We start from the raw sequence: 22849 nt of genomic DNA, 5'->3' as shown, positions 1-22849 counted from the left end.
TGTAAATTCCTAATAAATTAACAATTTCTGAGCACTGAATTCTAGTGTTTAAATAATTTTATTTTAAGCTAAATAGAAAATCGTTATTTTATTTAAAAGAATATAATAACAACAGCAACAATAACAAAATATTTACATTAAGTGATCTACATGATGGCCATCTGATTTAATACAAAATCTTGCTCTTTTTAATAAGGAACAGCGGATTCCTTAAAAAAATCCCCACTTTAATTCGGAATTTAATGTAAGCCTGACCAATTCTTTCCTAAAGCTGTTCTATAGTTTCTACGAAAACGGCATAAACTTGCGATTTTAAATACCTCCAAAAATCACAGGGATTTAAATAGGAAGCCCTGGGAGGCCAAGCAATAAGACCACCTCTTCCTATTAATTTATTTTGGTACATATGATGTAAATACTGCCGAACGTTTACAAGAAAGTGTGCAGGACAGCCATCATGCATGAACCAATCATTTAAACGGATATTTAAAGGCACTTCATCTAGCAGTTGTGGTAATCTGTTTTGTAAGGAAATTAAAATATTCATTATTTAAGTGCCTTAATGAAATATTAGTAACAATAATATATATATAACTATTTAAACATTAATTTTAAATCTGTGTTGATGATCATCTTTTTAAAAACGTAAGGATTTTCTTCAGCATTTGAATAATAATGGGCGTTATGAATATTAAAAATTCTATTTTTTAGTAAAAAGGGATTCATCTCTCATCATCAACAAAACCTTTTAAAACAGAGGGGGAAGGAGAAATTTCGTTCCAAAAGCGCCTGAACTTTTTTAAAATGAAATGGATAGAGGCTTTCTTTATGTAAAATATTTCACACAGATGATTTTGACAAATGATTAATCGCCACAAGGCTTCTTAAACTAATGTAATGAATTTTTTTTGAACGATCGCTAAAATAATTTTCTCATCACCAACGTTAATAATGGACTGTCTTCCTATCTCATGGTTCTTTGAAATGACTTACCCTGTTTTTTGTTAGAAAATATTTCAGCATACCTGCGTTGAGCTAGTCTAGCATTACACTGCGATTCGCCATACTAAATACATATCAGCATATTCTTCGATTCACTTCACGATTTCAAATTCACTCAAAACTAAACATATTAGAAAAAAGGTATTTTAGAAAAATGCAGTGGTGTAAAAATATTTACCATAAATCGCTGGTTAAAATAATTTTTTTTCTTGTATCTGTAAAAAAATAATATATATTTACATTGGTGGTAAAGTTATTTAAAAAACTTTTTAAAAAATTTAAAAAATGAATATATATCTTCTTGATGGATATTCACCCTGTAAAGTTTATTGATAGAGTTCCTGGACACCCGATATAATGACACGTGTAGTTTCAATCAACCGCAGAGTCCCTTTACGCTTAAATCGAACTAAATAAGCAAAGACCTGCAGAAAATCTAAACATCCAACTCAAATAAGCCCTTTGTGATGGGATTATCGCAACCGTATTTATAGTGTTAGTTAAATTAATCAAATAAATAAATCAAAATAAATTATTTATTTGAACTAGCCTTAAAAACAGGAACAATACCAAACTAGTGGGACTAATTATTTGTATCGCGAGATTTGAGCTCTTTAAGTATTAGGGTTTCACTAAGCAACAAAGAAATACTAGCTGATATATTGGGTTTTCAAGCATGCTCTAAAAACTAAAAGATAATCGTCGACACCACACACTTTGTCCCTTGGTCTTTTTTTTGTTCCATGCATAAAACCAGTCTTTAAGAAATCGGATTTACTGAGTTTAGAACGTTCAAGAGGCATCGATGAGATCTCTCAATAATATCTCCAAAGTTGACTTTTAGAAGGTCTACGGCGAATGGCAGCGTTATTCTAAGTTTGTAGCTAGACAATGATATTATTTCGAAAAATCTTCTTATTTTTTGGCGGTTGCTCCCGAAGTCGGACGCGTGCTTGCTAATAAATCATGGAATTACTAATTTTGTGTATCCTACCTAGTGTCTATAAGTAAAAAGCCAAAGAAACAAAGAAAGCTTAGTAAGATCTACCCTTTTATTCCCTAGAGGTTGGGGGAGTATTCGTTAAGATAGGTTTTATAGTCATTGTAACATTTATAGGTTAGGTTATTGAAGTAAAAATGGGGGAAGCCGAGGTCGCCATCGGAATATAATAGACTAGTTTATAAGTATGAAAGCAATTCCATTGGGCCTTTTCAGTTAATAATTTATGGGTTGCAAGAGATAAGAATATTAATGGGCTCTACCCAATGTCCTTCAAAATTTCAAAAACCTGAAGGGACCCATGAGAAAGGGCAAGAATAAGATTTAACAATTATATTGATGCTAATGAAGTGTTAGATAATACGAAAATTAAAAATAAGGGTTATTATGCATATGTGCCGGAACACAATGTCACTTGTAAAGGGATTGTGAGAAATGTTTATAAGGGGTTAACAGAGGAAGAACTATTAGACGCTGCAAAAACAATTCCAGAGGTATTGCGGGTAAAGAAGTTCAATAGACGAACTACAAATGAAAAAAACGAGGTAATATATGTACCTACAGGTACATGTCTATTCACGTTCAAACAAAAAATTTTCTCAAAAACAGTACTAATATACGGTTTACAAGTGATGGTAGATCCTTATGTTATGCCGGTAATGCAATGTTATCAATATCTACTGTACGGATATAAAAGTCGACAATGCAGAGGAAAAATATGTCAGAAATGTGGAAAGCTAGAACACACAGAGAAATGTTTGGAAATTAAATGCATTCATTGCGAAAGTAAAAAATCAATATACAAGGAGTGCCCTGAAAGATTGAGACAAAAACAAATAAGACATATATCTTATATTATGTATGTCTTTAGATTTCATGTCTTTTTATGATGCAGATATGACCCTACCCAAAGTGAAAAAAAAAGAGTATATTGTGCAAAGAAAGGCATTTTCAACTCTCCAAACTCCAAGGAGGACAGTAGACAACACCTTTAGGGCAATTAGCGAAAAAAGACAGTTATATGAAATGAATGACAGAATATACAGGAAAGTTCATTATACAGCAGCAAATTCACAGTAGTGAAGAAAAGAAAAGCATCATTCCCGAACATAAGCATAGGATACATAAGAAAGAGCATGATAGATGTCTGTTTCCGCAAAATGCAAGAGTAGCCAACACAGGCAGCATCATCCAAAATTTGGATAATAAACATACAAGTGAAACTGAATCTCCGGTAACAACTATAATTGATGAGACTTCAAATGAGTCAATGGAAATGAGCATTGAGGACATATAAATAAAACAAGGGTGGAAGACCTTTTATTTGCCCCACCAAATGTACAGTGGAGAAAATACGTTGGAGAACATAATACAACATAGACAAGAAGTTCAAGAGAAAATCCAAATGGGAAAAAGATTGTTGACATTTTAAGATTGTTGACTGACTTGGTGATCTTGAACGATGAAAGTGAAACGAGAATGACATCACCGGACCAAAATAAATCAGTGCCAGATATAATTATGGCCTCGCTATGCATTGTAATATAAACAGAGTGGATAAAAACTGAAGATTGTGGGAACAGTGATCACTATCCTATTATGATTAAAATAAATTTAGAAAAAGAAGTAATGTGAAGAAAAAAGTAATGAGAGAAGAGAGAAGGAACATAAACAAGGCAAACTGGGAGGAATATGGAGACAAAGGATTAACCGAAATGAGCATTAGAAACCACATTATAACTTATGAGGAGCTGGAAGAAATTATGCAGAATGCATCGAGGGAAACTATACCGATTAAGAGCGATCATTCAGCAAAACATGAAAGAAAAATTAGTGTATAGTGGGACAATGAATGTGATGACATAATCAAAAGAAGGAAACAGGCAATGAAGAACATAAATGAAAGTAAAAAAAAATATATATACTGGGGAAAACTATTTTAAAGCGAAAAGGGCGATTGTTGAGCAAAAACGAAACTAGAACTAAATAGAAAAAAGAGGGACAGTTTTCGAAAATTTTGTGAAGCAATGAACAGAAACACTGCAGTTAAAAAAATATGAAAAACAATTAGAACATTCTTGAATAATCAAATCAATGGAAAAAGTTCTGGACTACCAGGGAAAAATGCAGCAATAATAATATTGAAAAAATTGGAGATAATAGATATTGATCCCAGTTTTGAGAAAGGAAATAAAAGAGGAGGAAAGGCCGATAACATTATACGAAGTGGAATATGCACTGGGAAACAAAAGGAATACAGCGCCGGGAATTGACAACATATACTATCAAAGATATTTGTCAAATATTATCAAATGATCTTCTATCTGCCAAAAAAAGCCAAAGAAAAAGTTGTGGATTTCTACAATGAATATATAAACAAAGGGAGAATTCCAGAGAAGTGGAGAAATATAATGATATATGCCTTAAAAAAAATGATAAAAACGGACCAGATCCAGAAAATTATCGATCTATAGCATTGAAGTCATGCATGGATAAAATATTGGAAATAGTAATTAGATAAGTAATTAGAGTAACTAATCGGATAGGTTTTAAAAAAAACTGAAGGGTGTACTGAGTATCCACTAGCTGTATTGACTACAATTATACAAAATAATTTTCAAGAAAAGAAACATACGATAGGGATATTCATAGATATTGCGGGGGCATATGATAATGTGAAGGTGAACAAATTATGCAGAGAAATAGAGGACATTAAGGCAGTGAATAAAAAAATGAATAATATAATTTATCAAAAGAAATGCATACATTATGTACCAGGCAGGAGGTATGTGGGGGCCTAAATGTTTGACTAGAAGCTTAGCACAGGGGTCACCATTGTTATTCAATATGTATAGCCGAAAAATACATAAAAAAGTTACCGATGATGTTATACTGCTACATATGCTGATGGGCTGGTATTAATAGCAGGAGACTATATGACCAGAACAGTGAAAAGGTTGAATAAAAACCTGAGTAATATAACTGATGCATTGAGACAACTGGCATTAACCATTTCAGCAGAGAAAACGGGAGCAATAAGCTTCCACCCAAGAACACAGGATCCTATACAAGCGAAACCAAGGATAGAAAACAAAGAAATACAATGGACATCAAAATACAAATACCTAGGGGTGGTAATGAACAATACCCTAAACTGGAAAGAACAAGTAGAGAACATGTGCAACAAGGGAAGGAAGGGGATAAATGGAGTGAAGGCAATTACAATGGTATTATATGGTCGGTTGTCGATCCCAAGATATTAATTAATGTGTACAAAAGCATAGAATTTCCAGATAAATGGATAGGGCGAAGAGGGCCTATAGAATGGCCTGCTAGATCTCCTTATATAACGCCGTTAGACTTTTTTCTATGGGGTCATTTGAAATCTATTGTGTTATTCCCCAACCTGAAAGTTTGGATGAACTTCGTCAACGCATTATCGACAGCTGCATGATATCCCACAATATGTTTTTGAAATTGTCCGTCAGGAATTTGAACATCGCCCATATCATTGTTTGACCAAAAACGGGCAACATTTTGAACACTTATTGAAATAAAAACTGATATTTTCATGTCTTCTTGTTTTCTATCTGAACAAATTAAGATAAACAAAGATTTTTCTAATTTTCTCGAAAACGAATCGACCGATTGAAAAAATCAAACGTCAAAATAAAAGACTTCGAAAGACCTTTTAAACAAGCCATTACTCGGTACCCCTTGCCATTTAAAATTTTTAAGGGGATGACCCTTGGGGCAGAGGGTGAAAGATGATGAAGTAATTTTAGGTTAGAAAGTTGTCCCCCTTAACAAACCTTTTGACGTATTTCGGCGTTTTTTTTAACAGTGGTTTTCGATAAATCCGTTGTGGGAAGTTTTCAAATGAACACTCTGTATATAAATACTGTGTTGTGTATGTCTTATTACTAACTGTTCTTTTTTGCTACAAAAAAATAAAGAGAAACTAGCAAATAACAATAAAGCAGAAGACAAAATGGATAAGGAGAGCCACCCTGATGTCACTTAATTCACAATCCCAAGGCTAAAAAACTAGGTCTGGCCGTATATTAAGTGAAGGCCATTAGAGAAAAAAAATATCTCTTTTAACATTTCTTATAATTATTGTGGCTCCAATAATCGAATCTGAAATATCCTGTATACAACATTTGCATTGGTAAAAAATCAAGAATAAAAATATTTTACTTACCGCAAACTTAAGCCAGAACCTCCTGAACTTTTATGAATGGAACCAACCGCTCTACTTGAACCTCCACCCTTTAAAGCTCTCTTAATCCTGCGCACTTCGAAACTACTTCTAGGTATCCGCTTATGAGGCTTATCCCATTCAGAATTATACCAGGATTTTGATATATTTCTATGATCAAATAGCAGCGGACCAAAATCAGTAGCATATCGTCTAAAGCGGGTTACATAAAACATCTCGTTTCTCTTATTGATTTGGTGTTGCATTTGGCTTCTACGATCTGGACCATCATATTGAAATATTGCAAGAGAGTTTGGAATTATAAAATCATCTTCTAAAGGAAACAAAACATTTCGCTTTGGTCGCTTTTTGTGTATGAATTTTTTCTTGGAATGGTACAATTTCTTTGGATATTTCTTTTTCGCTGGTATTGGATCTTTTTGCACAGGAATTTCTTCTTCTGAAAATCTTAAAAGATTTTTATGAATGTATCTTCTTCGAACTTGTCTTCCTATAACATTTCTTTTTGTTCTTAATTGTCTTTGGCTTCGTGACGACGTCAGTAATGGATTAAGGTCGTTAACAAAATTATAGTTTACGTGTCTTTTAATTATTTTTGGATACGAACGGTGATGATGCTCCAAAAGATTTTTAAATCGTTGTATATCTATAGAACGACGACGTCTTCTATTCCAGCGAAAACGAGGATGCTCACCTGGTACACATCTATATAAAAAAAAATTATATATTTTTAAATTTTTTTAAGAGAAAACTTACTTTGGTAACTCCTTAGGACTCCATCGGCCTCCGACGCAAGTGGCACCAGGCGGACCTTCGGAAAGGACATAGCCTTTTTCACAATCATACATAATCTGTTTATTATTGGCAACTTTCTTTACATACGATCGATAGTCGTATAATCCCATGTTACCCACTAGCAAAATTTTTCCATTTTTCACCAATCCCGGGTAAGGACAAAACACTATTTAAAAAATATTTCATAAGTATCTCTTCCTAATTAAAATCTTACTGTGATATTAAAAATAATATATTTAACTTTCTTTCTTATAAAATAATTAAGAAAAAAATTATCATTATGAATTTCAGATTATTTTAACCCAAAAATAACAGTTTATTTCTTTAGTGTAAGAATAATTTTATGTAATTTTTAGAAATCTGAGATGCCATACGTTGAAAGAATGGCCGTTTTTTTATATTCGGGTCTATTCGTAAGCAATTAACTGTTATAATAAAAGAGTAATAATTGATAGGTTGTACGTGTGTTTTTAGATTAAAAAATGGTATATCATTTAAGCTTACATTTATCTTATTATCGTTAAGTTAACTTATATTCGATATATAATGGTCTTTTAGTCTCGTGGTATTATAACGCATAAGAAATAATAATCCTTCTCACTAGATACAACATGATGCAATAAACAATGTCATCATTATGTAATGAACATATATTTAGATCACTACTAACCAAATAAAACTAAATATTTTCTAAGGAATTAAGAATGAATATTTTGTCTGATAAATTACATATATTAGTTAATTTAAGAAACTTAACTGCCTTTACCTTCCTCACATCTCGGTGGTGTTCCAGTCCAATTTCCAAATGAACATACCACAAACTCATTTCCTCTCAATTCGTAGCCGTCCTTACAGCGGTACTTTGCTTTCATACCATGTTTCATTTCTGGAGCGGATACCATACCATGTCTTGGAGCTTTTGGCAAGTACTGACACCTAAAGATCAGTTCGTTAATAGGTTATCTATTATTAGACAAAGATAATTTTCAAGAATAAATTTAATATTCGACTACTCTAACTTTAAGTCTAATTTTAATTAAATAACGTTTGTAGTACTGAAAGCTTAGATTAAGTAGTTGATTTTTCTTTAATAATCGGACTTCTTGAAGAGCCTTGGTAGATCTTTTAAAAGCAAAAACTAATATTTTAACAATAATTTCTAGTGGTATATCAATTTGTTACTGTTTATAGCTGCTACTGAATTTTGTATGTCTGTAAACGGCCACACATTCATGTAACTTTGTATAGAATTGCTGGATAAGTGCCTCAGGTTTTTGTGGCCAAATTGGATGTTGCATTTTTCAAATGAACATTTATTATTTTCTATGCTATTATTCAACCGCATCTTAAAAGGCGTCGACCCGCGTCAGTTTTAAACAGGCTGAATTCCGTCCAAAAAATAAACAAGTAAATTTTATTCAACCTCTCCTATTTTTTGACAGTCAAGTATGATTTTTTTACTTCCCTCTATAAGCTGATTTTTGGAATAAATTTTTTTAGCTAAATTATATGAAAAATATTTATGATAAATGTAGATATGATATATGGTATATATGACGCATAACTATGCGTCATCACGTAGCACAAAATAAAGTAATTGCATAAAAAACTTTAATAAAACTACTAGAAACAAGTTCAACATATTATAAAACGAGCTTCACACGTTTGTAACCTTTCAATCTTTTACATTCTTACCTACCAAACACTATTTTTATTGGCAGGTCTTTTGGATATTGTGGGTCTATTAATTCTGTAAATAGACATTTAAAATAAAATATTTTTAGTTTCGGAAATATATCCGTATTTCAAAAATCTTTATCTCGGGCACTCTAAAATTTTATTACATTTTATTGCATTGAATAATAAAATGTTATACATTATTCCACGAAGAAAGTTGAATAAATTATTTAAAATTTGTTTAATCTTAAAGTTTTTTCCGGTCCAAATATAAAAGAAACATTTTTCTTTATTTGTTACTGTTAATCGTCTTTGGGCCTTGTTAAAAATGTTAATTAATTATGAATAATTAATAATTTAATTGAAACTTTAATTTCCATCTAGATTTTCTCTAAGAAAACTATTGTTCTTCTCAATAATAGTTATTTTTATTATTTTTTTTATATAGTTCATTTTCTATCTATGGTTTATAGGAAACAAACAATTAAATTCTTATTTAAATGTAGCCAATTTAAATATTAGATCTCTATTGCCAAGTTTGCCGGATTTTCTTCATTTTGTAAACAATAAATATGATATTTTGGCTATAAGTGAAATGTGGCTGAATAAAAATATATTAAGCAGTGCAGTTTCTAGGCCAGGTTATAATTTTTTTAGGAAGGATAGTTTAGACAGAGTTGGTGTTGTTGAAATCTAGTCAGGTCAATGTTTCAGGGCAAAATTCTAAATATTAATGTTAATAATGTAAAAAATAAATATATATTTATAATAATTAATGTTAAATTGAAAGCCTTTGAAATTATACATATCCTGGAAGAAGTTATTCCACATCTTTTAGTGCCTATGATTATTCAGTAATTCTCGGAGACCTGAATATTGATATATTAAAACTTAATTCATTATATTCTATGCTTAACTGTTTTGGCTACGTACAATTAATAAATGAACCAACTCGTATAACAAATACTACTGCAACATGCATTTTTATTAATTCTAAAGATATTTGTCATAAAAGTGGCCCCGTTGTTTCGGGTTTAAGTGATCACAACCAAATGCCTTTCTGCACTTTAAAATTAGTCGTTAAAAGAAAAAAACAAAAATATATAACCATTCGCAATTTTAAATATTTCAGTGAGATATACTTTAGGATCGATTTATCACATATTTACTGAGATATTTATTATTTTGCGAATAGAAAAGTTTAATATTTAGAACAAAATATTAATTGTCTATTTAGTATTCATGCACCCTACAGAACTATAAGAGTCAGTAAAAAGCCAGCTCCCTGGTTGACAAACACCTTAAGACTTATTTTAAAGGAACGTGATAAGGCTTTGACTAAATACAAAAATCAGAAGTGTTTAGAAAATTATAGATATTACACGGAGAGTCGTAATTTTGCATTGACATCAATAAGACGAAAAAAAGCTGCATATCTTGCAAACTTGGAGAGTGACAAAACTGGTAAAAAACTTTGGAAAGGTTTAGAAACTTTCAGTATTAAAATAACCAAGAATAATAACGAGCTGCCGTTTAATATATCCGATCCAAATCAAACAAATGATTTTTTTGTAATGTCTTTAATAAATCTGATAAATGTTTAAACAAAATTAACTTCTACTCCAGTAATAGATTTACAGAAGATAATTTTAATTTTTCTTTAGTAATACCGTCGAAAAAACTATGAAAAATATTAGGTCCAATGCCTCTGGTGTGGATAACATAACTCGACGTATGTTATACTTATGTCTCCCCGATATTCTGGATAATGTCACTCATATTATAAATTGTTGTTTGGAGGTAGGATATTTTCCCAGGGCCTGGCGTGAGTCAGTATATCCGATTCCCAAATCCTCCAATCCTGAAAGTGTTCAAGATTTGCGTCCGATAAGATTGCTTCCTGTAATCTCCAAGGTTCTCGAAAGAATAGTCTATATGCAGCTGCCATCATTTTTAATGTCAAATACTATCCTCCCTTCCTATCAATCTGGCTTTAGGAAACATCATAGTACAGCTAGTTGTAAACGTCACCGATAATATCATGCGAGCTCTTGCCAAAAAAATGTCAGTCATTATCACAGCTCTTCATTTCTCAAAAGCATTTGATGTCATCGATCATGATTTGCTTGTAACGAAACTGAAATATTATGGCTGTAGTGATGTTGTTTTGTCCTTTTTTAAAACTTACCTGTGGCGTAGAACCCAAAAAGTGAGGGTGAATAATGAATATTCTGCTTCGAAAAATATTATTACTGGTGTTCCACAAGGGTCGATGCTAGGCCCATTATTAATTCTTATATATGTATACTTCAGATTTACCAAGATTCTAAAATACATCAGTATGCTGATGACACTCATTACATACATTATTATGACTCTGGTAATTTTGATAACGTGGCTGATACTATTAACGCTGATTTGAACCTAATAAATCAATTTTCAAAAGAGCATAACCTTGTCATTAATCCTAATAAAACAAAAATGGTTTTGTTTTTAAACCAAGGATCATATAAAAATATAATAGAAACTATTCACATTCCATTGGATAACGAAACTATTTTGTTCTCTGATGCTGTGAAGGTTCTGGGACTAAAAATGGACAGTTCTTTAAGGTTTAAGGAACATGTTAATACTCAGAGGTATTATTTACGCATGTATGTAGACATATTATATGTATATAGACATATGCATATGTATATAGAAATATTAAAAACAGATGCGTGATGGTGGGAATGATTAGGCAAAAAAAAAGAAATTATCTGCAATTTCATCAGAATATAGAGAGATAGCAAACAGTTATGGAGAGCTATTAATAATCTAAGTCTAAAAAATGTCTCCAATCGTCCAGGTTTTTTTTTATTTATTTATCAAAAACAGATAGGATGTTAACAGGCCAAAACACAAAGGAACATCCACAAATTACAAAGTGTTTCAGGTGTACTTAACTAATACAAAATTAAAAAATAATACAAGAGCAGAAATACAATAAAGTGCTAAGTTCTTGTGTTTTCATTAATTAGAACAAGGATCTCTGATTCTCTTCTTAAACATAGAAAGAAAGCGGCAAAATAAATCTACAGAAAAAAATTTAGAATTATATAAGTAAAGCATACCACTACACGGCGAATTTTTTGCTAAATTGGTTCTATACCAACAGACTGGAAACAAATAAGAATTTCGAAAATTTCGCTGAGGTATATGAAAAGGTATTTGGGATATTAGATAACTCGAGTCAATCTGATAGTTAATTATTTCATAGAGAAAGAACATATCTGCATGAGAGCCCTGTGTTTCAAGAGAATATAGGTGATATTTAACACTAAGTTCTATTAAATTAGCATGTAAGTTAAATATACGTGTATTATTATAGTCCAAAAATCTTACAAATTTATTTTATATTATTTCCAATCTGTTAGCATGCACCGCATATTGCGGAGCCCAGACGACGGAGGCAAAACCCAAACGACTATAAATATAGGCAAAATATAATGCTTTTAGAGAGCTTTTAGAGGTTAATATCCTACTATTTCTTATAATTAATCCCAGCATTCGATTACACTTGATGCTTAAGTAATTAATATGTTCTGCGAAAGTTAGCTTTTTCATATATGACACCCAGATCCCTTACTTTATCAGTCCTCTTAAGTAGAATTCCATTAAATTATAGTCGAATTGAAATAAGTTAGTATTACGTGTGAAACTAATAAATGCGCAGTTATCATAAATACGGTAAGGTTTATTTCTCTGACGATACTCATAAAATCTGTCCAAATCATTTTGTAAGAGAAGCAATCACCGAGATTTTTGATGGAAGCAAAAATCTTAATATCGTCTGCATAAAGTAATATTTTTGAGAAAATAAAATATTTTATAACATCATTTAAATAGATTATCAATAATAAGGGCCCCAAGTGGGAACCTTGAGGTACGCCTGAGGTAACTGGATACGTGGAGGACTGGTGGCCATGTATAGTAACATACTGGGATCGATTAAAAATGTACGACGCCAACCACCACAAGAGATCTCCATGAACTCCCACTCCAGCAAGTTTCTGTACTAAAGTGTTATGATCAATTTTGTCAAATGCTTTGCTGAAGTCGGTGTACACAGAGATATTCCGAGTAAACAACTAAGTTGGAATGAATTGATCGTTTGGGAAAAAACCGTGTTGCTCATCGATAATTATAGGTTTTAGAAAATGTATCAATTTATTATGAATTAATAATTTAAAAATTTTACCGAATATAAAGTATATAAAGTTTACTTATTGGTCTATAATTTTTCACACTAGATTTGTCACCACTTTTATAAATTGGCACCACATTAGCCATTTTCGACTTGCAAGCGAACACACATTGCTTAAGAGATAAGTAATAAATAATAGACAATGGTTTATAAAGCGAATGTGCCAATTTTTTACAAAAAAAGACGGTATACCATCAGTTCAGATTAGCAGTACCATCTTTTCCATTTTTGATAAGCTCGATTCTTTTGCAAAATTTTATCAATAGTTTTTTTACTAAAATAAAGTGGAAAATTTTTATTAATTTGTTTTAAAGGTACAAAATTATTTGTTGCATGGTTTACAATTTCATAGAATTTACTTATACATAAATTTATTTTATGATATTTAAAAATGTCTTCCCAATCAAAATTATCAAAATGAAAATTTAGACCATCGTAATCATTTTTTTTGAAATTACTGACATTAGTGTTATTCTTGCAATTAAGTTTATCCACAGGTGAAAGGCAAATATCAAATTTCATAGATTTATGATGGGGGTTCTCTTGGACCAAAGGCAGCTGACATTGCTTAATATTTTGACAAAACACCAAATCGTTGGTTTAAATTAAATGAAGTATTCGGTTATTTTGGTTTTTGAAATTATTCATTTAGAAAAGACCAAAAAAGTTAAGCATGTCATAAAAAGTATTAAATTTAGGGTTATGATTTTCTAGGGTTCTAATTAATAGTAGCGAAATTAAAATCACCGCAGTTTAAAATTTTATCCCCTAATAATTTAATATACTATAAAGCTTATCCAAGAAGCAGGTTAGCGCAAGATCATTACCTGGTGGAATATAAACACATCAAAAATGGGCTTTACCGCCATTCTTAAAGTAATTCGTAACCCAGACATCCTCTGCATCACTTTCCCACTCTGAACGTCTCACAACTAATATACTGTCGTCTGACACAGCAATTAAACATCCACCTCCATCACTTTTCACGCAACAGACTGGGACTGTTCTCGGTCTCGTCGAAAAACATGGTAACCATCGAATAGTTCTGAATAAAAACCACCAGCATTCAATCAGGTTTCTGTTAGAAAGATACAATTAAAGTTATTGGAAAGTAAATTACACTTGAAATCTTGAGCTGTATATCTTAGGCCCCTTACATTTTGATAAAAAGATGAACAAAACATGAATAGGATATATTAAGACTAAGAAAATATGACTGCCGCAAATCTAAGTAAAATTTTAAAGAAAAAGCCTATATAGTAAGTAAATCTTCCTCACTTCTTATTTGCTTGACATTGCTTCCAGGCATTTTTCGCACTGAAATATTGTCATTATTAATCCAGATATATTTGTAACTTTTGTAACTTTTTTAAAAGATGTTTATTACGTGGGAATAGGTGTTCATTTATGAATATGTTATTTGATATACCTTTAAGAGAGAGACCGTCTTTATTATTACCTCTTCTTACTTTGAGACCTGGAGAACATTATCTTTTACTTTGCGTGATGCATATTTTATTACCACATTTTTAGGCTGATCTTTGCAAAAGGATTGAACCCTCTGCGCATGCTCTAGAGCATCTTCTTCAACTTCAACTCCAATCAAGGTGTGCATTTTTTTAACTATGCGAATAAGATCTTTATTTCTCCCTTCAGGGAGTCCCTGTATTTCTATATTGGTGTTTCTAGACATCTGCTCAATATCTTTGACCCTCCCGGAAAGCTCTTTAACAGTCTTTTTTAAGGTCTCGTTTTCCGTTTTTAATATTTGAATTACCTTCATTTCTTCACTTAACTTCTTTAGACATTCCTCAAACTCTGACAGCTTATGAGAACAAAAATCCACAGACTGTAAAAGTTCATCTTGCTTAGTGCGGAACTCGCGAATTTGAGCCTTCATATCTCTCAAAAAATCGACTATTTAAGCTTTAAATCCAATATCAGCAGTACTCGTAGAATGACCCATCCCTGTTGGGGCATCGATTGGACTTTGACTCACAGGATCGCCGCTGCCGCTGCAACTTGAACATTTCCACAAAATGCCCAGTTTATCACTAATGATACTTACTTGGTCTATCGATAGACCAACACATTTAGCATGATAAGAATTCCTACAGATTCCTTGGCATTCTATACCTGGAGATTTTTTTTTCAGAGTCGAAACAAAATTAATGACTATTTTGCTTCAATTTATAGCCCGTTAGGTAGTTGCCCGGAAGAAGTTGCTACTTTTTAGAAGAAGCAGTTTAAGCATGATCTAAAATTTTTATTTTCGATTAGCCAAAGTTAAGGAAATTTCTGAAATAGTCTTAAACCTAAAATCAAATGCACACGGTTGTGATTCAATATCAGCGTCAATGTTGCTACATTGTATTCCAAAGCTATCTCCACATATTACGCATATTATAAACCGTTGGCGTATTGTATTTGCCTCAGCGTTACAGAACTAGTAGTAAATACTGCCAACCGGTTGGTCACGTACACATTCGTTTCCATCGAATCGCCCGCATAACGTATCATTGGAGGTGCGACACGTCCACGAAACTGTAAACAAAACCAGAACCATACCATATCTAATTTCTATATTTTCATTTTGTTTTCTGTGTTTTCATGTTTTCAAAACACTGTTTTGTATTTTTTATTTTTATAATTATCTTTTGAAAACCCAATAGGGCATATTTATGTGTTGGAGAAGGATTTCAAAGATTTTGGTCATCATTGCCATTGGTTGTTTCTGTGATTTTGTGTTGTGGTTTGTTCCTGTGGTTGGTTTTTAGTTTATGTTTAGTTTAGTTTAGTAGATAATTAACATGGATCTAGACATGAACTTATCATCCAATTTTTTATTTAAAAAAGTGGAAAATAATGACAATAATGATCCAGAGTGTATTTTAGTGTACAGATCAAATTTTATAAGTGAGCGCAAGATGCTTTAGAGTGGTTAAATGAGTATTCAAATAAAACAAATACTCAATGGATTATTAAGAATGCGGTTTATAATCCCCAAAGGTAGGTTCTCCTAGATAGTACTAAGGATGATGTTTTTTTTTATATTTTACCATTTTAGTAGTGTTTCATAAGTATTTTGTTTGTCAACATGCCTCAAGAAATAAAAGGAAAAGGGATTCAGAAAGGAACAGTGGATGTACATCTACAATTGATATAAATTTAAAAAAATAATAAAGCAACACGGAAAAATGATCAATTTTTAAAAGAAAACCAACCTTTGGCAGGGTTCATTAAAATAAAAATTAATCATAATCATGCAGTTGATACTTAGTGGATCTCTTAAACTATTAAGAATAGATGACCAAATTTAAGACCAATACTATGGGTATTTTGAAGATGGACTAGGAGTTAGTGAGAGTATTAGGCAGTTTCAAAATAAGAATCTTTTAAGCATTCTTTCTTCAGATTTGCCAGAGTGCTAGACTAAATCCAACTTATAATATGGTCAAAAATCTTTATAACAGATGGAGAAATGATAATTTTGGAAATGTTTTGGATCGTGTTAAAAGATTAAAGGAGAAAATAACATATTACACCGAAAAAAGTTAGTACAATTTTATAATTTCAATAATTTAATAAAGAATATTCAGATGTGAAGAGTAAAAATTGATTTATTAAAATGCTGACCACCAATTTTTATTTTATTTAAAATAAAATTTGATTCGGACTTTATGTTTAATTTAGGAATTTTAATACAAACATACATATATAGAGATATATATAGGGTGTTTCAAATAGTGTATGCCATAGTATTGCTGTCTCTTTGGGTGTCTCTGAAACAATAGGAGATAGCAACAAGTAATTTTCAAGCTAATTCTGAATCCTTTAGCAGAAGTGCCAAATTTTTACACTAAAGTTTCTGTGTTAAAGTTCCATATTTAATTTGGCTGTCTTTGTAGGTATAATAATTCATACAACAGATGAAGATCAACATCCTTGGGCAACTTTGGTGGTTACGCGTATAATGAAGAGGTGTCAAGAACTGCTTTACTCTAGAGAAGTTATTTTTATAGATACCACTTGCAGTGTAGATGCTAATCATTCTTCTCTATCATTTTGACAGCTTCTAAAGCTGGTGCTCTTCCCGTATGTACGCTAGTTCATGAGGGGCAAACCAAAGAAAGTTATACAAAAGCTTTTCTATTACTGAAAAGCTTTAACAACAAACCTTTTGGTAGATGTGAGGTAGCACTATAATAGCTTAGACTTCTTAAATGAAAGTATTGTAAAAACTTTATTTTTCCTAGCATCCTATAGCTTTCATGACCGACCACTCAGCTGCAGAAAAAAATACATTGAAAACGGTCTGGCCAGGGTCACAACAATTGCTATGCCATTTTCATGTGGCCCAGGCAAAATGGTGTTGGTTAATGTCCGCTAAAAATGAAATTCCTGGAGATATAAGGCAAACTTACATGAAGGCCTTTAAAAAAGTACTATATTATATCATATTTCAACTTGTCACCAAATAAGTTTTCCTATGACTACCAGTTTTCATCAAAATGGAAACTGTTTGATTTATTATTATCATATTGATCATTTTAATTACAAAAAAACCTAAAAAAAGGCCTTTTCATAAAAGTACAAAAGAATGAGTAATATCATGAAGCAAAGTTCGTTAACATGTGTGTAGTCATGGAAAACCTATTTTTAAATATATATATAATTTTTTTGTAACAGGGTTGTGAATTGGAAAAATAAGCTTTATTTTTGTAAGCAAAAAATTTATCTATATTTATGATTTTTGGTGTTGGGATTTTTATTATTAGTAAGTAGCATTTGGTATGTTTATAATTAGCTTGCTGCTTTTTATTATTTTTTACAGGTAGACGTAGTTTCTTAAAATTAGGTTTTTTTTAAATATAAAAGTAGTTTTGACTCAATATACAGGATGTTTAATTTTTTTTCAACAAATATACTCCAATTCATTATAAATACTTAAAATTTCTATATTTAAAGATAATTTAGTAACTTTATATTATATAAATGATATAATTCGTTTTCATAATTGATGGCCTTAATTTTTTTTTATATAAATAATTAATAAGTTATTTTTTGAAACTGATGATTTCTTTACCCCATTTTTATTTTTTGTTGAGTATGTAAGTTAATGCTGAACTAAAGAGCTGCTACTTTTTGTGTAATGTACCATGTTTTATTAATATTTTTAGGTCATATATGCTTCCTCACAGACTGAATTTGAAAAACTTCTTAAATTCAGATATTAAACAGAACTACAAAAAAAGATTTGAAGACTTTTTAAGCATTAAACAGGAATGGGGGGGGGGATGTTTTAGACAGAATTTATTAATAAGAGGACATAATACTAACAACTATTTCTATTTCTACTACTATGAGAATAATAAAAGATATAATATTACAGGACCAAAGCATTTAATGCTGTAGCTTTAGTTGATTACTGTTCTACCGTATGGGAACAATATTGCAAGTGGACGTAAAGATAATTCATTTTATAAGTTACATCTTTTAGAAAAAGCTGTCTCAGGGTTCGATGTTACTTTAATAACTACATTGGATAATATTGTTTTTAGAATTCCAAGTCTCAAAACAGCAAATGTATTTTATGAAATTGATACAACTTTGGTGGTTTGCAGGGAGTTTTTTGCAAACATCAATACTTAATAAACAAACTTTTACCAAATGCTGCTCCTTTATTAGCAATAGACATACTCTTGCTAAATTGGCTTTAGGTGATGACCTAAAATCAGAAGTATAATTTTTTGAGGGTTTAAAACCAACAATTGGGAATCAAAATTTATAAAATTTATAAAATTATTATATTTTCAAATGATGGTACCTCTATCCCAAATAATATTGCCTTACATTCAGCAACCAGTGTTACTACTTGAATTGACGTTAGTGGCAACTCTCAAATTGATGTAGCATTTGAAAACAATATGGAATTATTAAAGGAAAATTTTAGTCGGATTCATAATCTTCTTCTTCTTCCACGAAGTACAGTGACAAATAATTACCTATCCCAGATAAATAGTAAACTATCAAAGATTTCTTCTGATCAACAAGCAATAAACCTATTAAAAGAAGCTAATAGTCTGTTTCGTAGAAGGAAGGGGGGTGTAATAAAAGTCCAACCAATATCAATTTCAAGAAGACGTAATGGTGTTTCAAGAGGATGTAAAAGACTTAATAGCGATCGCCCTGCTTTATCAAGAAATAAAAAAAATAAAGGAAAACATATTTTAGAAAATATTTAAAAAAATAAGTCAAATGCAATACTTCATTAAGATTATTTTAATAAAGATTTATTTAATAATTTTTGTATTTTATTTAAACCTATACACTTTTTAAGTTACACTACAGTGTTGGAAAAATAAATAAACACAAACACAATTTTTTCGATGCAAAAGATGTGTAAAAAGTAATTTTTTATACTTAGTCCTTTATGAGGATATTTTACTATAAGATGACCAGCTATTAGGTACTACTAAATAAATACATTTTAAAAACAAACATTTAATTAAAAAAAATGTGTTTTTATTTCCTAAATGATAACTTATCAATTTTGTTTAACAATAGAGTTTGACTAAAATCAAAATATGCACATTATAAAATAACATGAAAGTGAACTCCTAGGACTTATTGTGAAATCCATGTTTTCCCTACTCTCAGCTCAACACTCCCAAGGCCTGTTATTCCAATTATTGGGACACCAATTTTTAATGAAGTACATCTAAATTTGGTTTCTTGTGCTCTCTTCATTACAATATGTCGATGCCTGAAACAAAAAGAAAAGTTTTTAAATAATTATGAAGTTAGTGGAATGACTATTAGCTCAGTTGAAGATGAGCTAATAGTTGTTTAACTACAGTCTATTCATTTAAAAGAGGCAGAGCAAGAGTACAAAACTACCCAGTATTTATGCTTATAACGCATTACTGAAAGCAAATTAAGTGAGTCGACGAAATAGAATCTTATCATGGTACACATTTGCTTCTATCCACTAGCTTAGTTTGCTTTTAGTCATGCGTTATAAGCATAAATATGTACATATAGGTAAAATAATGTTACTTACCTTCATTACTAGAAGCATTAAGCCACGCCAAGCACTATACCATTTCAAATTCGATTTTTCATAAATTCAATTAAAATAAGCACTCATGTATTCATTAATGTGTAAAAACTATGGGATATTTTAACAAAATGCGCTGTTAATGTCCACTAAACTTATTAAAAGCATAATAAAAAGTCCAGAGTGAAAACCATCTTTACTTAGCTTATTATTTATATATTAGGTTATTATTAGGGTCTCAGTTTATTTGATTTTATCGTCTAATTAATTACTACTTACAAAACACTTCTCTTCTCACACAAATTTAGACTGTCAGACTGTTTTTTTTATGTTTTTGTTTTATTTGGTTTTGATATTTCAATCATTTGTGTCAAGTAAGTCAACTGTCAAAAATTTCAAAATCATCACGTGGTTTGTCACTACTCGATTACGCCCTGACCAATCGCGTGGCAGTATTGACTCCTGGTTCTGTAACGCTGAGGCAAATACAATACGCAAACCGTTGCCTAGAATCTGGGTATTTCCCTGGTATCTGGAAAATTTCTCTCTTAACACGTTTGGCTAAAATTAATATAATCCAACTAATTTCTGCGACTTTATAAATTTATAAAATTAAAAAATAAAAATAAAAAATTGTAATTAAAATTATATATTTTTTTATTTATTTATAATTCTTTTAAAGCTGAATCTGTATTAGAGGCATCAAATAAAATAAACGACGATCTTTCTAGAGTTTCCTTCTGATCCTCCCAAAATAATTTAAAACTCAATCCTTCAAAGTGTTGAGTTATGTGGTTTACTTCTAAGAACAAAAAAAAGATTTGCATTAGACGGTTTAAAGCTTTTTGTGGGAGCTAAGTATGGTTAAATGTGCAAAAAATCTTGGATTGCTTTTGGATGATGAATTGCGCTTTAAGTTACACGTTTCTGATGTCATTAAAAACTCATACTATTCTTTAAAGCCATTGTATGTAAACAGAAATATAATTAATTTTAAAGTAAGGAAAAAACTGTGTAAGTCTTTAGTATTAACTACCTATTATAATTTACTGCAATATTGTTTATTTTCCATGTTTAGACAAAATCACTGCGTACCGGTTGCAAAAGCTGCAAAATCAATGCTTTATTTATGGACTGAGAATATGCATATTAGTATTACCATTATAAATGTTTTATTCAAAAAAATTATATATCATATAAGATTTGCTTAAAAATATTTAATGAATTTTTCTTTTCAGTTTTTTATAAATTAGCGGGTAATCTATTAAAATACCTTGTACTTATTTTTTTTTAACAAACAACGTTGAAATGTGGCGTACCTCTTTGTCTACCATTTTTTAACAATAAAAAAGAGTGGTCAAACTTTTATCAAAATCAGCTTCTGATTTTGAAGATTTAGTGGAAAAAGAATCAAGTGATCATTTTTCAGATTCTAAAGATCTACCGTTGTCTTAGTTAGTGAGTGTACAAGTCTGATGACGCAGAGGTCATTGTACCGACTGAAGTTAGCGCAGTCGAAACAACTAGACTTTTGTCCTATCGAAATAGGTTCTTTGGTGGTCAAATAATATTTAACTAAAAAGTCTTAAAATATTTAACTAAATAGGAAAAGTAATATCCACTAGTATCCATAATGAAGTAAAATTAAATTTAAAAAAATTTATAAAAGCAAATTTTTGTGGCTCGAAACGGAAGACGTTGGTGAAGTATTTTTGACATTAAAAAGGTTTTAGATTCACCTCAGATATGCCAGAAGAGGTGAATTTTGTTACACTAATCATTTAAATTAATCTAAACCTAATTATGTCTGTGTTCTTTATAAAACTAAATGATGTTTTTTGTTATATTCTTTCAAGATGTTCTGTTAATTTTTCGTTCAATAGCCGGTCAAATTCACCAGGGCGAAGTTGACCATTATAGTTTTTGTTTTTTTAATACCTTAAAACCTAAAAAAATAATGCATATGATATTATAATATTTTTCCGTGATTACTTGATTAAAAATTAAAACGGTCAACGCATTCATAACACCCTTTAAAATTAAAAAAAAAGATTTTTTCTATTAGTATAAAATAAAAAGTAGCAAATAGAGTATCATTGATTTCAGAATATCATTTTCTATCGAAATACGTAAATAAGTGTCCCATTCAAAAAAAGAAAGCTAGTGTCTCTTCCTGTTAAAACGGAAGTGATGGTAAACAATAGAATATGTCAAAAGACGCTCTTATATCTATTTTATCGATATACCAAATTTCATTTGTTTATGTTAAAAAATAAAAAAGTTATTAAGTGTTCCTCCTTCCTTTTTTTCTGTGTCACCCGGTATATCAGACATGCTTCTAAAAGTATCATGCTCATCATTATAAAACAAGGTAGTTTTATAAAAAATATATAAATTTAAAAAAATTCTATTCATGTATTTATATGAAGCTGTAAAGAATGCATACCTATAATATATTTAACTATTTATGATTCATGAAAAATGTTCAAATTGAATTAAATTAGTAACAACATTTTGTCAGTGGTTGATAGTTCTAGAGAAGTGAAGTTTAAAAATGAGTTTTTAAACTTGCTGACTACTAAGTTGGTCTTTTGTATCATCAACGAATCAGTTACTATAATCATAGGCTAACGAGAGAATGTGTGGTTATTCTATGCTATAATGTATAAAAAAATTATTTAACATAAATAACTCAATAAGCGAACAAAAGTCAAATATATTCACCCGTCGCATTGCACGGGCCGATTTATGCATAACGCAGGAGAAAAGACTATGGAATTGCGAAAAGACCATAAACATCAAACCAAAATTAATATACCTAGAATTACATATGTAAACAGGTCAGCC

General features: G+C 30.7%; 1 protein-coding gene and 1 long non-coding RNA gene across 4 annotated transcripts in view; one reads left to right on the top strand and one right to left on the bottom strand.

Annotated features, from left to right (window-relative positions):
- The window catches only part of LOC126734980 (uncharacterized), a 31875-nt gene extending 14311 nt beyond the window's left edge, over positions 1-17564 (top strand). Inside the window, exons 2-5 of the long non-coding RNA XR_007660241.1 lie at positions 15838-15951; positions 16010-16495; positions 16851-17136; positions 17199-17564. This is a non-coding gene — a long non-coding RNA (uncharacterized LOC126734980). The remainder of the gene's footprint in view (positions 1-15837; positions 15952-16009; positions 16496-16850; positions 17137-17198) is intronic.
- LOC126734965 (uncharacterized) overlaps positions 1-22849 on the bottom strand; it is a 202465-nt gene that overhangs the window by 57838 nt on the left and 121778 nt on the right. For all 3 annotated transcript variants that reach the window (XM_050438833.1, XM_050438831.1, XM_050438832.1), the window contains 3 exons: positions 7786-7955; positions 6981-7185; positions 6207-6929 (listed from right to left, as the gene is read on the bottom strand). In XM_050438833.1, the coding sequence (XP_050294790.1) occupies positions 6207-6929; positions 6981-7185; positions 7786-7955 (1098 nt within the window). The remainder of the gene's footprint in view (positions 1-6206; positions 6930-6980; positions 7186-7785; positions 7956-22849) is intronic.

The sequence above is a fragment of the Anthonomus grandis genome, chromosome 4 (assembly GCF_022605725.1).
Source record: "Anthonomus grandis grandis chromosome 4, icAntGran1.3, whole genome shotgun sequence".
Classification (NCBI taxonomy): Eukaryota; Metazoa; Arthropoda; class Insecta; order Coleoptera; family Curculionidae; genus Anthonomus; species Anthonomus grandis.
This window is presented reverse-complemented; position numbering and strand designations above follow the sequence as displayed.